General features: G+C 35.9%; 1 protein-coding gene across 1 annotated transcript in view; it reads right to left on the reverse strand.

Moving 5' to 3' along the window:
- Nucleotides 1–16822, reverse strand: part of MALRD1 (MAM and LDL receptor class A domain containing 1) — a 496818-nt gene that overhangs the window by 393947 nt on the left and 86049 nt on the right. The window contains exon 15 of the mRNA XM_023758060.1: nt 13351–13406. Within this exon, the coding sequence (XP_023613828.1) occupies nt 13351–13406 (56 nt within the window). The remainder of the gene's footprint in view (nt 1–13350; nt 13407–16822) is intronic.

The raw sequence follows: 16822 nt of genomic DNA on the forward strand, positions 1-16822 counted from the left end.
AGGGGCCAGGCGGGGGCATGGAGGATGGGCCAACACCCACCCCGTTTGCCCACTGCAGCCTTGCAGCCCACAAATCCTTTCAAGGTGCATGAATTCATGCACTGAACCCCTAGTATGAAATAAAACATAACTGGAAATGTGTCTGAATGCCTATGCCAGCTGGTCACCACATTAAGGTTCTCAGAAAAGAAAATCTTCTTGAACAAAATCCAGATAAGAAGCATACTTGGTGAGTAGATAGAGGGAAGGTAGTGTGGAATGTTCTAGAGACAGTGTCAGCAAGAAAATATAGCCTGTTGTTGATCATATAGAAAAGGGTAGCATCCTTTCACAGAACTGAAAACACAGATACAATCTTCACAGTAACAAAAGCTTGTATTGAGAGCATAAAACATCACAATTTACTATAATTCACCTATCTTCCATTAACTACATTTAACTTGGTGTCTTTTTAAGGCAATAAAAGAGCAAATTTAGGCCCCCTTGATGCTATTTAGGAGATAAGCTAGAATGAATAGTAACATTTACAATTCATTGCCAGGTATTTTTTAAATAAATTCAGATATTAAGTAACTATAAAACCTAATGTAGATATCATTCAATATAATATATTCTAAAATTGTTTTACCACCGAAATCACCAAGGGTGTTTTTTTTTAAGTTAAAATTCTTAGGACTCTCCCCCAGAGCTTCTGATACATTGTATGAAAGTCTATCTTTAAATATATATATATACTCCAGATAGTCCTGATAATTAGGACAATTTGAGAACTACTAATCTAATTCTACTTCTATGTTGAAAAAAAACAAATTGAATTCCTAAAGAAGTCAAGTCATTTGCTTGATAACTGAGATATTTTACACACACACACACACACACACACACACATATACACACCTTAGACATGTAAAGCATTCTGCCTGATAACTAATATAAGACACTAGAGGCCTGGTGCATGAAAATTTGTGCACTCAGGTGGGGGAGGTCCCTCAGCCCGGCCTGCACCCTCCCGCAGTCTGGGATCCCTCTGGCAGCCCAGGAGCCCTCAGGGGAGTCCGACTAATGGCTTAGGCCCGCTCCGCAGGGAGAGGGCCTAAGCTGTTAGTCGGACATCCTTAGTGCTGCAGCAGAGGCAGGAGAGGCTCCCACCACCGCTGCTGAACTGGCCAGCCATGAGCCAGCTTCTGTTTGAGCGGCACTCCCCCTGTGGAAGCACACTGACTACCAGGGGACAGCTCCTGCGTTGAGCGGTCATTCCCGGTCATTCAGCCATTAGGGTCAATTTGCATATTACCCTTTTATTATATAGGATATGATAGAGAACTGACTGACAGCTGTCAGAGGGGAGGAAGTTGAGGCTGGGTGAAAAATGTGAAGGGAATAAGCAACAAACAAACAAAAAACTCATAGACACAGACAGTAGAATGGTGATTCCAGAGGGAAAGAAGGGTGGGGAGAGGTAGAAGAAGATGGGGGGCGGGCAGTTAAATGGTGAGGGAAGGAGACTTGAATTGGGGTGCTGAATACACAATACAATATACAGATTATGTGTTATGGAATTGTACACCTGAAACCTATATAATTTTATTAACCAATGTAACCCTAATAAATTCAATAAAAAAGAAAAAAGACATATGAATGCGTCTTAAACCAGATTTCGGTATATTTAGCCACGCTACCAGGAGAATACATTATGCACAATTTATTTATTTTATTGCTCAAAATATTTTTTGCTGACATTTTCCTAAATTCTGGAGGGTATCTACCCTCTTGTATACCAAGTAAAGACTTGAGAGAAAACTACTTTCAATTTTGATGACCTCCTTGTAAATTTCTACTTCCTAAAAATCTATTCTGTTTTCTCCATTCTCCACTATTGTCTATGCTACACCTAAAACAACACTGTATTTCATAGTGAACTAAGTATTTAAGCTTATGAGGAATATAAATATCATTTAGTGACAACATTTCAAAGATGAAACAAAATTAGAACTAGAACAATATGGAATCCAGTTAGCATAGACTATACTAAAATTTGCTCTTCATCCCTAGGACTTTAAAAGGTATGTTTGTGCAATGCTGCAAGCTCATTGTCAGAAGTCATGAGACACCTAATGCAATTTAACATCAGTTGAGAAACGGTTCTCACTGCTTCTGTCCTGATTGTCCAGTTCACTGTCCCACTGTGGGAGTGCAGATAGGCATCCACATGGTGGGGACAGCTGTCCTTGTTCTTAACCCACACTCAAGGCAGCATCATTTTCATATATGTTAAAGAGACCAAGGTACTGATCCATTAGTCAACATTTTGGATGGCAGATGAACTCTGCAATAACCAAGTCTCAATGTAAATCTAAAATCTAAATATACATACATAACAGCCAAGTTTCTGAGTTGCATATTGATATGTCTGCTAGTTCTATAGAAAATGCAGGTAAGCAATGGTCTTTATAGAAAAAAAACACTAGCCCTGGAGGTCTCCTAACTTTGACTCACATGGAAATCAAAGCTTCACCTTTCACTAATCTCTTAAAAATTAAATTTACATAAAATTATCTAAGCATGTATGGAAAGGAAAAAGTCAGTGGGGGAATAAATGTAGTAAATTATATGTACTTTGAACATCATGATGTGATGTGCTAATAGAGAATGCCACCTGACATGTTTTAAAGCATGGCTAAAGGACTCTTCTTAGAAAAGTAGATATTCATTTAAGATGTATTTTTAGAAAAGAGAATGAATAATCATACAGATTATTAAAAGTGATTCCTTCAGCTTCATTTAAGGGTGGGACACTGACTTCCATAGACTTCATAAGAATCTTGGAGTTAAAAGTAACATTTTCCTTCTCAAAGCCTCACTTTTACGCTCCTTTTCATCTCCTTCATCCTGTGCTAGTGATTTCCTCCCAAACTATTCTATTACTTTTTCTGAAAACATATATTTTGTTTCAGCCTCTTCAGATAACCATTACTCTATGTCTTAGCCTTCTGGGGTGCCTGAAGACATGTTCTACCTAAGCTTTTTTTTTTAGTAAATATTCCTAAAAATAGATGATCACTTCCCAATATGTCTTTCATTAATCAGTGTGTTCTGTCTCTAAGGTAAGAGAGAAAAGGCCAGTTAGTGTTGGTCATTTAATTATGCAGCCATTTGAACAAATCTAACAAAATTATAATGCTTGGAAATAGTTAAAAGATATGTTCAGGCTGGGAATGTGGCAACATGAGAAAAAAAAATAAAGGATCATATCTAAGGATGACATGATATCTGAGATCAACAACAAATACCCGACTTCCATTATAATATTGAAAGAATATAATTCTTTGTGGATTCCATAGTGGCTGTTTATAAGGATCAGGGGTCAATAAACTTGTAAATAAAGTGGGGTTTTTTTTGTTTTTTTTTCTTTAATTGGGAGTCTTATGAAAAGGAAAGGTTGTATTTTGTTTTTAATTGGAACAGACCCATACCAATTTGTTTTTATTCTCTAAGTTGCTTTCATCCTACAATGCATCTTTTGAGTTGTCACCACAGTGACCCTATATCCCATGGAGCCCAAAATATTCACTACCTAGCTCTTGACAAGGAAGGTTTGAAAATGTCTGATATAGATTAAAACTGTTGTGCCTGTCAGAATCAATAACACAATTAAAAGGTCCTTTCACAATCTTTAATTTTTAAGTAAATAATTTAAAAATATAAAACTATCTTAAAAATCACTTAATGTTGAATTATTAAGACTAAACTGTTTAAAGCTGCCTTTTTAGGAACCATATTTCTTTTCTATCAAAGTAAAGTTTAAGATCTTTGTATTCACTGCACTTCTAAAACTGGAAAGAAAAGTGTTAGGAATATTTATACATCCTCTTCATTTTGAGAGAGTCCTAGTTACTTTTGAAACGCAAAATTTATCTTATATAATATATTCTCAGGTATACTCTTAAATTAAGTCTTTTTATTAGATGGGGCTTTAAAAAGGAAAGGCATATCTACAACAAATTGTTAAAGTATTTTGGAAAATTTTCTATATAATAACCTTCCTTTAATGTGGTCTTGGTGGTTTTATTGGTCAGCATCTAGATTTTAGAGGTATGGAATATCAAATCTATAATAATAAAAGAGTAGTATTCTAATTAGACTGACATCTTTCGGACGTCATTCCGGACATCCTTCCTGATGAAGCCGGGGCCATAGGGAAGCCAGCCTGGGTCCTGGGTTCCTGCTGGCGGCCGGAGGGAAGCCCGGGTGCCAGGTGCCAGAGGGAAGCGGTGCTGGCAGCCAGGGAAAGGAAGGCCCACTCTCGCACCAATTTTTGTGCATTGGGCCTCTAATATATTTATAAAAGGGGATTTCAAATGCATTATCAAAATAGTTTTCTTAATGTGAGAGAAAATTCTGAAAGCAGGCATTTATTTTGAGAATTATCTCTGGAAGAAAGAGTGAGGAGCAGAGTGATACCAGAAAGGAAGGAACGTTCATGATAAGGATGGTTTTATCAACTTGTCTAATGCTGCGTTGGAACCTAATGACCTTCGAAGGAGTCCTATAAAACAATCTAACAATTGTCAATTTGGAAGGAGAAAAGGGCTCTATCCTTTATTGGATAAGAAGTATCTTAAAGATGACAAACAGTATGGGGGGACACACTGACTGTCTGAACCATGTTCTATCCTTGGAACACTGAAAAAACAAGCAGTGAGAGGGCAGGAGTCACATATTCATTTATTTGAGCATTGTCACCACTAAGTTCGTTCACTGAACTTCATCTGCATGTTTGTATATGGCTTTTGATTTTAGCTGACACAGTAAAAATTATAAGGAATCAATTTATATTTTAGGTAATTATAATAAAAGTGCTAACATTAGACTGATAATTTATATAAAACGTATATCCATAACAGAGCGTTTCAAGTGACTGTTGAGAGGATAAACCCCCATTTCAATCTGTGCAAAAAGGCACACACCTGTGTCACTTTGCCCTGGGTGGAGTCCAAGAGAAGTTTTGTTTTAAAGGCAATTTAGGTTAGTAAATAAGAACCTGAACTCTGGACTGATACTCAAACCTTAAAAACTTAGTTCCACTACTCAATGTTTTTAATTTTTTTTTTGTTTTGACCTGATTTTAGACTTACAGAACATATGCAAAAATAAGATAAAGAGTCCCCTCATGCCTTTCAGCCTAATTCCTCTAATGTTAACATTTTACAAAACAATCCTCATTTTTCTCCATGAATGAGTAGACCCTCCACTTAGTGTTTTGGGAGATTGTGAAAAGATAATGTACAAAATACGGCACCTGGCACATAGGAAGTATTAAATAAATATTAGCTGCAGTTATTAACTTTGTTTTATGTCTACATGAGTAAAGCTTTGGTAGAAATAGAGGCTACAAGGGAAAACAGAAGGTAAAGCTCCATGATCTTTACCTTCCATGACTAATTAGCATGATGGCCAAAACCTATCGTCTCAGGTTGGATTCCCTATGAAACAGATTTGAGATAGATTTGGGTACAGAACTTGTATTAGGCAACTCCCTTGAAACCAAGAACTTTAGGTGAGTGAAAGAAGCAGGAGAGCTATGATGCAGTCACAACAAAGCATCAGGGAACTGAGATGGTCCTCAGAGCTGCCCCACATTGAAACAAGAATACTGCCCTAGCCGGTGTGGCTCAGTGGATAGGGCGTCGGCCTGCAGACTGAAAGAATACTGAGCTTTTATTACCTGTCCCCTCCCCCCACTGACTGTACTTCTGATAGGAGCTGTCTCAAAGAGGGGGCATCACACCTTGGCAAGTCAACTCTCTCTCTTGAGGGCAATTTCTAAAGAGAGCATGAGCTGGCAGGCATTAGCGGATAAAACTCCCAGCAGGTGGGGGAGGAGTACTCCAGCCCTGAGGGAGCACTGGGGTTATACACAACAGTATCCATGACAAACTATTCATGAGAAACTGTGGACACAGCCAACTCATGGTCAGTGAATCAAAACTACATAATCTACTCTGTTAGGTGACAGAAATTAAAAAGAAAATTAAAATCTATATGTTGATCCTCAAAGTCTTTTAAAACATTTGTCTTTTGCTATGTTTTCTTTGCTTTTGTTTATTTAAGAACCTCTAGACTCTAGAGCAGTGATGACAAACCTTTTGAGCTCGGCATGTCAGCATTTTGAAAACTCTAACTTAACTCTGGTGCCGTGTCACATATAGAAATTTTTTGATATTTGCAACCATAGTAAAACAAAGACTTATATTTTTGATATTTATTTAATATATTTAAATGCCATTTAACAAAGAAAAATCAACCAAAAAAATGAGTTCGCGTGTCACCTCTGACACGCGTGTCATAGGTTCGCCATCACTGCTCTAGAGCATCGGTTCTCAACCTATGGGTCGCGACCCCTTTGGCGGTTGAACGACCCTTTCTCAGGGGTCGCCTAAGACCATCCTGCATATCAGTTATTTACATTACGATTCATAGCAGTAGCAACATTACAGTTATGAAGTAGCAACGAAAATAATTTTATGGTTGGGTCACAACATGACAACCACTGCTCTAGAGCAAGAGAAAAATTGTAATATACGTTTTGGACAGGGCCAACTGTCCTGCAGTAATCAAATTCATTAAAGGTTTTCCTATATTTTCTTCAATAAGTTTCATAATTTTACATTTACATTATGTAAATGATATATATTTTAAATTACTTTGAGAACATGGTGTGAGGTAATTGCTGAAGTTCATATTTTCTATTTAATATCCAGTTTCAGCAGCAACATTTTTAGAAACTTTATTTCCCTATTGAATTACAACTGGCAATATAAGAGTGGGTATCTTTCTAAACTTTTTATTCTGTTAAAGCAGCTTTATAATATCTCTTGAAATCTGGAATGTTAAGTCCTCCAACTTCATTCTGCTTTTTAAAAAAATGCTTTAAAATGTTATTCTAAAACTTCTGCATTACCATAAAAATTTTAGAATCAACTTTGTAATTTCTCCAAAAAGGACCATAGGGTTGATTTGGGTTATATTGAATCTAGAGACTAATTTGGGGATAATTATCTATATATATTAAAGCCCAGTGACTGAACATTGGAATGACCAGACTGACCAGCTGACCAGTCGCTATGATGCAGACTGACCACCAGGGGGCAGATGCTCAAAGCAGGAGCTGCCCCCTGCTGGTCAGTGCGCTCCCACCATGAGAGCGCTGCTCAGCTGATCAGGATGAGCAGCACCCCCACAGTGGGTGATCCCTGCAGGTCACACCCCATCAGTGCACAAACCTGTGCACCAGGCCTCTAGTCATCTAATAAGTACAAAGCCTTTAACTGTGAACTTCATATATATATTTCCATTTATTTAGGTTTTCTTTAATTTCACACATTGTTTTATAAATTTCATATCTGCACATTTTTTCATTAAATTTATTCCTAATTATTATATTATATTTAATGCTATTGTAAGTTGATTTGTTTATGTAATGTAATTTTCTAGTTGCTTGTTCATTGTAAATAGAAATACAATTTACATTGTTTATTTTCATTTTACCCTACAAATTGGCTTAAATCCACTTATTAGTTTTAGCACTTTTCTGATGTTCCTGGGGATTTATATGATACATTCATGTCATCTGCAAACACATACAGTGTTTTTATTCCTTTCTAAAATATGCCTCATCTCTTTCTTTCTTTTATTTTATTTTCTTATCCCTCTCTCCTCCCCTCCCTTTCTTCTTTACCTCTTTTCTTTCTCTCTTTTGCATTCACTAGTTTTGACCTCTAGTACAATATTTAAAAGAAGTGTGAGAACCAATATCCTTGCATTCTTCACAATCCTATGTAGAAACCATTAACTATTTCACTAAGAAGGTAGCTGTAGATTTCTTTTGTAAACACATTTTATCCATTTGAAAATGCTCCCTTCTATTCTTAGCTTGCTGAGAGTTCTTATTATAAAAGGGTGTTAGATTTTATAAGTTCTTCCTATACCTCCATTGAAATGATCACATAATTGTCTCCTCTTTTCTATTAATATGGTAGATTCTCAGATGTTAATCTAAACTTGCATTACTGAGATAATCTCCATTTGGTCATAGGATATCATTTTCTTAATATTGCTTTGAGTAATTTCACATCTAAATTCATAACAAACATTTGTCTCTCATTTTCTTCTCTTGTGACATCTCTGGCTTTGGAAACAAGATAACACTGGCTTCTGTTGGGAAATGTTCCTTCCTCCTTTTTTTTTTTTTCTTTTTGACTTTGTTTCATATAACTGCTCAGTGAATATATCTGGGCCTGGAGTGTTCCTTGGGTTAAGTGTTGAATGTGAATTAAATTTCTTTACTGATACAGGACACTTTGCATTTCTTTTTCTTATTGAGTTAGTACTAGTGATTTGTGTTCATTTCATCCAAGTTGCTCAGTTTATTGGCATAAAGTTTTCCATACTATTTCTTTATTATTTTTCAAATTTTGGTAGACTGTGTCATTGTTTGTGGCTATTATTCAGTACTATTATGCACTTACCTTTTATCATTCTCCTGCATGCTAAGAGAAAACAAAGGCAGTTTTCTCTGGCTACCAATGATTTCTTTTCTGTTTAGAATAATTAAGCATGAAGATAGATCAAATGGTTTTTAAGTCCTCAATCATTTAGAAAGGGGATAGAAATCTATATATACAAAAGGCTAATATGCTAAGTGTCCATCCAGATAGTGACATCACGTAGCAACAGGTGGCTTCCTCTCCCTAGTGACAACTAGCCTACTGGTAGTGTCTTCAGCTCAGTAATGACTTGCTTTATAGCCAGGTGGAAACATTTTACACTGTAACCAGATGTCTGTGAAGTGTTTTCCCATGCCTCATCTCATTTGATCCTCACAGAAGTCCTGGAGTAGGTAGATAGGAGACTCAGTGAAATCCTATTTTCTTTTCATTAGCCGGAAAATGGAGATTTAGAAAGCTTATAAACTTGACCCGAGAGAAAAGAAGTAAGAAATAGTGGACCTTGACTGGTTTTTCTCACTGCACAGAATATAGTCAAACACTGCTGCAATTAAATATTTTACCCATTTTTCTCCCTGCATGATCTACAATAATAATCTGCCTTGTGTTGATATTTACTGCTGTGTTGTTGACAATTACCTGGAAGAGAAGTTGGGGTGCTTCACTGGGCTGAAAAAAGTTTAGCTAAATCAGAAAGCAGGTCTAATTAAGCAGGTTTATTCTATATCTATAAAAGATTAAGTTGACTTGTTTGTGCATGCGCGATACATATAAAGCTCTCACTGGCGCCAATCACATGCATGTGTTTTCATCTGTCATTGTCGAACGTGAATTTGGTTGACACTTCTATTTTAGAGAAAGGGAGAATAGCAATATTAAAATATTTCTTCTAATTAATTTCCTTTCAATGTGCATGAATTCATGCACTGGGCCACTAGTTCTATAATATTTATTCTAGTTCAAAGATAGCTTTCAATTTTTATTTTTAAACTTAATAATAATACCTAGTAAATTTATTATTATTACATATTAATTATTGTTGTTATTGCTGTTATTCTTACTATTGTATTTGAGTGATTACTGTATGCCTTGATCTTTTATAAGAATTACTAAAGGCCTGGTGCACGAATTCATGCATGGGTGGGGTCCCTTGCCTGGCCAGCATTTGGAGCCGATTGAGGCCATCTTACCCAGTCCCGATGGGGGCAATGGGGGCCAGCCAGCTGGGGAGTGACCGCAGGAGGGCTCCAGTGCATGTCCAGCCCTCTTGCCCAATCCCCACTGGCAGGACCCCAGCAGCAAGCTAACCTACCGGTGGGAGCATCTACCCCCTGTTGGTCAGTGTGCATCATAGCGAGTGGTTGACCAATTGGTCAGATACTTAGCATATTATACTTTTATTATATAGGATATATACCTATATATATATATAAAAGCCTAATATGCAAATTGTCCCCTCGGGAGTTTGATCACTTGCTATGACGTACGCTGACCACCAGGGGGTGGTATGGAATGAAGGAAGGCCCCGGCTGGCAGCCGTAAGGCCCCGATCGGCCCTGATTGCTGTCCAGGCCTAGGGACCCTACCTGTGCACGAGTTTTGTGCACCAGGCCTCTGGTACATATATAAAATATAATTACAAAAACTATGCAAGGTAGGTACTATTATTATATCCAATTATAGGTAAAGAAATGGTGGCATATGGAAGTTACATAATTTTCCTAAGGCTACACAGCTAATAAATGACAGAGCTAGGATTTGAACTTAAGCAGTTTTACTCTGAAGTCTATATTGTATTTTGTTCGATAGCTTGAATATAATCTATAATGCAGTGAAAAGTTAAATGTATTGTATCAAAAATCCAACTTTAATTTGAGCTACTTAAATGTAAAATAGCCGGCTGGTATAGCTTTGTGGTTGAGCATCGACCCATGAACCTGGAAATCAGGGTTCAATTCTGGAACAGGGCACATGCCTAGGGTTGCAGGCACGATCCTCTAGAGGGGGCATGCAGGAGGCAGCCAATCAGTGATTCTCATCATTAATGTGTCTATCTCTCTCTCCTTTTCCCTTCCTCTTGGGAAACAATGAAAAAGTATTTAAATTTCTTTTATAAAATGTAAATGTAAAATAAAGTGACCTCACATTTTACACTAAATAGTAGTTCCAGGTTGATGTAATGTTATAACACTGAATAAATTATAGTAGTAGTATAACATTATAATTTTTAATATCAGTGTAATGTCAGTACAAATTGCAGTCCCAGGATATACAGAGTTTACTTGGATAGAATGACACATGAAACACCTACCTCTGTCATTAGCAGTTATCTGAACAGAACAATGCCAAGAATTATAGAGCAAGCTGCCATTACCTATGAGAGCAGAGATATCAGAGAAACTGAGAAAGAAGCAAGAAGAAAATCTTAAAATGTAATCAAATCAAAGATCAGAAAGCCAGGGACAACAACAACAAGGGAAGAGCAATAGAGTCTTGGAGGTCAAAACAAGTACAGGGTGTCCCAAAAAATGTATACATACTTTAACAGCTGATAGTTCAATTTTGAAAATGAAGCCTATTTTAATAAACACTGCCTTCATAATTATTCAGTGTGTGTATACTTTTTGGGGGACACCCTATAGTTACACATTGCATTGGATATAGACAAATAATCCTATCCTAAAACAGAGCCTGGGTGCTCTGTAGTAGATTTTGATTGCTTTTGACTGTGTTTTAATTTAGATGGAATTACAAGGACACTGTGGGCTAAGGTCTGCTCTGTAGTGATTGAAGCAGTAAGAACACTGCAGTTAAAAGAATAATCATACTAATGACACTTACAAAAAATGATAGTAATGTATTTGCACATATACATGTGAATAAAATTATGAATTTAGAGACACAGAAGTGTAGAAACAGCCTATACCTGACAAAGACACAAGGATACCTATTCCAAACTTTCTACAAAGTGAAGGTTTTATAAACCTTCCACATTTCCTGAAAATTTCAGTTATTCCAAATGCAAATAAAATTTCAATTGGCAGCAACTCTCACAGAAATTGGGAGGAAAAGTTTTTGTCAGATATTCAGTATAAATAGAGGCTTTAGGTACATCATGGTTTCCCCAATAAATCATAAGTTTGGGGTCATGTGGACTGACTTCTATTTTTATCATTTTTTAGGACTTTTATTCATCTTCATCCTCTACACTTAACTCTCCTGAAGACCGGCTCAGGTATAAAAAATATCTTAAACCTTAAACATTTCAGAATTGCATCCATTCATATTTTTAGTTTTTCCCCTTGGCTTTATATCATGAAATGAAAAGAACATTTTCTATATGAGAAAGTAAACCTAAAAAGGTTCAAAATGGTAACAATAAAATATTGTTTCCTACATAAATAATGATATAATAAAGCAAATAATGTATATTTGGGTAAAAATACTTGGAAGGTAATATGTTGAGTTTCATTTTAAGAAATTAGTTTTTAAATAAAGTTTATAATCAGATCTGGCAAGTGTTCTCAGTGGATAGAGCATGGACCCCACATACACAAGATCTTGGGTTCTATTCCTAATCAAGGGCATGTACCTGGGTTGTGGATTTGCTCCCCAGTTGATTTCTTTCTCTCTCTCTCTCTCTCTCTCTCTCTCTCTCTCTCTCTCTCTCTCTCCTCCCATCCTCCCTCCCTTCCACTCTCTCTGAAAAACAATGGAAAAAATATCCTCTGGTGAAGATTTTTTTTAAGTGTATAATCAAATCATACTTTGGCAATAGTTGACGATGCTGTTTTCTGTTTTAAAAACAATTTCAGAATAGCTCCTTAAAGCAGGTCCAACTGGCAATCCTGCCATAAGGACAATTCTATTAAGACCAAGAGCATTGAATTTCTTTTTAGACCCTGAAATTCTGGGAAGCATTAGAATAAAAATCACCTACAATCCCCTTTTATCTTATGAAGAAATATTTTTTACTAAAAATCTTAATATAAAAAATTGGTTGTGAACCAAAATCATCAATATGACATATTTAAGGGGAAAAAGATATTGTGTCTCTAATCTATTGTGAGTTAATATGTTCCATAAACAATCCTGGAAGGAAGCTGCACTCTGAGCATAAATTGGTATAGATCGCTTTGCTCTCACAGATAGCGATACAATATTTTCTGCTGAATGAGAAAAAGTTTAAAGGCATAAATCAAGATAAAGCAATCACCTGACAAAGGATTACAAAGAGTCCCAAACCTTTTTCTTAGTGAATGCTGTGACGCATTGATTTTCTACTGAAGATAAAAGCTGAAATCATGTGTCATCAATATCAGCTAGCAAAACTATTTGGTTCAATATTTTATACTGTTAAAAAAAACTTATGGAGAAAAAGCAAATCTGAAGTGTTTCACATGATCAAAACAAGTTTGGAACAGCAGAGAAAAACACATTTGAAAGACATTTCATAGACATCTATTTGTAGAGAATAAACAATACATCAGAAGGGAATAAACTGTTACTTTTGTTTGTCCAGCCAGATACACAGCTACTGTCTGAGTAAGAAGATTCTTATCTGGTGTGATACTTAAAAGTATAGTTTTTAGCAAAATAACCTAGAGTTGGTAATCTAATACATTTCTTCATATGGCAGCTTCACATAAGTATAGTTAAATACTTCCTTATAAAGAAGAGGCCAGCAAGGCAGCTGTTAGCATATCCAGCACTTTCGTGCAAATTCCAAAATGGCAAGTAAATTCCACAACTGAGATATCCTCCCCTTTCAGAGCCCCTCAGCTGACAGTCTCACGGTGGCAAATTTGCACAATCAGAAATGGCAACCCCCACACGAGTCTACGTTTTCTTGTTCCATTCTACTAAACCAGAAGGCAGGGTAAAGTGATTTGGAAGTATCTATGAGAAGAAAGAGTACAAATGGCTTATATATGCAGCACCAGGGAGAAAAAGAAACAAAAACATAGTTATAAGAAGTTTCAAAACAGGGCATAGACTGTGAAGGGATAAGGGACATACTGGAATTAAAGCATTCATTTATACTTAATAATTTTCTATTCCTTTTTACCAACTAGTTGGCAATTTTAAGAATTCAAGCTCACAACCCAAATCTTTCTTCCTTTATCTTTCTTTTGTTTTTTCCAACATGGATTATAGAAATACTAGAGGCCCGATGCACAAAATTCAGCAAGGGGCTCGGCCCTCGCAGCCCTAGCTTCGTTCGGAAGGTCATCCAGACAGTCATTCTGGTGTATGGTCTAATTAGCATATTAGCTCTTTATTATATAGGATTTGAATATTACCATAGCATATATTATTTTTTATGATTCTGCAATGCTCAATGACACACAATAATAATAAATATTTCACATATATTATTAATAATACAGGTGTGCGCAAAAGTTGTAAGACAAATAAATAATAAAATAATTAATAAATAATAATCCTATCTAATAAAAGAGTAATATGCAAATTGACCATCACTCCAACACAAGATGGCTGCCCCCAAGTGGACACAGATGGCTGGCAGAGGAGGGCAGTTGTGGGCAATCAGGCCTGATCCCACTGGGTAGTCGGACATCCCTCAAGGGGTCCCAGATTGGAGAGGGTGTTGGCTGGGCTGAGGGATGCACACACCCCGCATGCACGAATTTTGTGCACTGGGCCTCTAGTACAAGAATAAGCTCTGTTTCACATACAACTGTTGACCTACTTTTGCCACCTCTGTATATAAAGTATATTTCTAATGCTTAATGTTCCACAATTATATTTTACTATAATTTTGGAGGGTCAAAATATTAGATAAAATTTAGTATTATAGAAGCTGTAACAAGTGGAGAAGGATATAAAATTAATTTATTTAAGAAATTAAACTTGTTTTCTGTTATATACACTCTTGTAATAACCTCCATCTAACCTGTTCTTCTCCCTTCTCTAGTCACTTTTCTTCAGCCTGGAAACCAAGTTCATCACTTTATATCAGGACTGGATGAAGTGTTGACATAATAAGCTGTGATTATATCTGAATTCAGCTGAAATAGTGTATGAGAAAGTTAAGATTGTAAAAGGAGATTTATTGTGCTGTTCAGTAAGCAACAAATCTAGGAGTGTCGCTACACAGACTGAAAGCTAGTCATCCAAATCTTTTCACTGCAAATTCTTGAAACTATACACACCCTGAAGAAAAATGTTATATGAGGCTACACATGTAATTAAACTTTTAGCATTTCTGTATATAATTTCATGGAAAATGGGGTCAACTTAACATTATTAAATATAGTTCTGTTTAATATACAACATAACTTCAGAAACACTTTTCCCTAGAACTGAAATATTATGCACCATTTAGAATGTAAAACTATATTCCATAAATGAAAACATAAATTATGATTATGAATAAGATTGTTAAAAATATTTCATCACAAAACCACTTGGGAAAAATCTCTTTTACTTTATACCTAAAGATGTTACCTTAACATAACAGAATTCTTTCAGAGTGAGTCATAAAGTTCTGTGGCATTAAGAGGTCTAGCTAAGCAATCTTCTCTTTGAAAGCCTATGTTCCCTCCCTATGCCTTCCTCATACTTAAAAACACGTTTTAGAAAAAGCACTCATGTTAGAAAAAAGTGAGCTGAAGACTGTCAGTCCTAGTTCCTGTGGTGCCCAAAAATCAATAACTTGCATTAAACTAGGTTTCTGTAACACTTATCAGTGACTACTGTCCATATGACCTCATGCCAAGAAACGCAGTCTTCAAAGGGAAAGCAAAAGGAGGATTCTCATCATTGATATTTCTATCTCTTTCTCTCTCTCTCTTCTTCAATTCTGTATAAGAAAACATTTTCTGTCAGCATGTCCAGAGGTAGGGTAGAAAACCCAATGAAGTAATAAATTCTTAACATTGGAGGTTTGAGAGTACATCTGGCTTCAAACACTTGGTGAGAAAGTAGTTGAACGAATTTTACTGTTAAGTAATTCAAATTGATTTCAAATGTTATAATTCTGATATAATATTTATGGTGCATCATTAATAAAACAGTCAGCCAACAACATCAGGTAATAAGTACTTGTATGAAATATCGTTCATTATGTAGCTACAACCTCATTTAACTATAAGGAAAAATATAACATGTAGGCAAGATCAGATATGACAAAGAATCTCATTTGTGTTTCCTTTGTTAGAACTTGTCCTTTCAGAAGGTCAGTAGTATGCCGAGTATTGAGTTGAAACCTCTTTGGAAACTATGGTTTTAAATTTTCTTCAAAATAGATATAATAACTCTTATTTTCATTCAACAGCCTCTACAATTGAAGATGGCTCAAATACTTTCTCTTATTGAAATGTCAATGTGACCCTCCACATACAGTGTTCCATAAAAAATTGTTTTGCTGTATTGATTTTTCATGGAAATTTTGTGCTGGCAGTATAATTTAGGAGAAAGAAAGGTGTCTCCTTTCCAAAAAGCATACTGGAAAAGGGATTAGCAGTGAGTTCTAAGAAATTCTATATAACTTTTTAAAAAATGAAGCAAGTCTTATTAAACACATTAGATAAACCAGCTTAGATAAAGCAATAAAAATTCTTCAACCTGGCTGGTGTGGCTCAGTGGCTGAGCATCAACCTATGAACCAGGAGGTCAGGTTTGATTCCCAGTCAGAGCACACGCCCGGGTTTCAGGACTGAGCCCAATTAGGGGACATGCAGGAGACAGCCGATCAATGATTCTCATCATTGATGCTTCTAGCTCTTTCTCCCCCTCCCTTCTTCTCTCTGAAATTAATTTTTCAAAACCATTTTTAATTTTTAAAAATTAAAAACCATTTTTAATTTTCTTAAAAAGAATTCTTCAAAAGGAAAAGATAAATAAACTGTCTAGGATGTAAAATTTTAAGCATGCTAATCCAAGAGCAATCTATGATAGCAAGCACAGTAATCTGTATTAGATAGAAATTTTAAGGATAGAGTTAGAACACTATACTGGTGGCAGAGTACTGGAATAAAAGGAACACTGCTTGGCATATATGAATGTATCCCACAATATTAGTACCTAGATCACAGACTTACAGACACTATCTCACTCTCAGAACCACACTTGCAATAATATACCAGTTAAAAGGTGAATAGCCAAGAAAATATATTTGGGAAAAGGAAATGTTAATTTGACATACAATATCATGTCCATATACAAACCAATTGTATATGGTTTTTCTGCAGTACTATATGTGATTTCATTAAGACCAATGTACCATTTAATAATTAGTATATATTATTGGTAATAGTAAATAATTTTATAATTATTATCAATGACCAGCA

The sequence above is a fragment of the Myotis lucifugus genome, unplaced genomic scaffold (genome assembly GCF_000147115.1).
Source record: "Myotis lucifugus unplaced genomic scaffold, Myoluc2.0 scaffold_121, whole genome shotgun sequence".
NCBI classification, from domain to species: Eukaryota; Metazoa; Chordata; class Mammalia; order Chiroptera; family Vespertilionidae; genus Myotis; species Myotis lucifugus.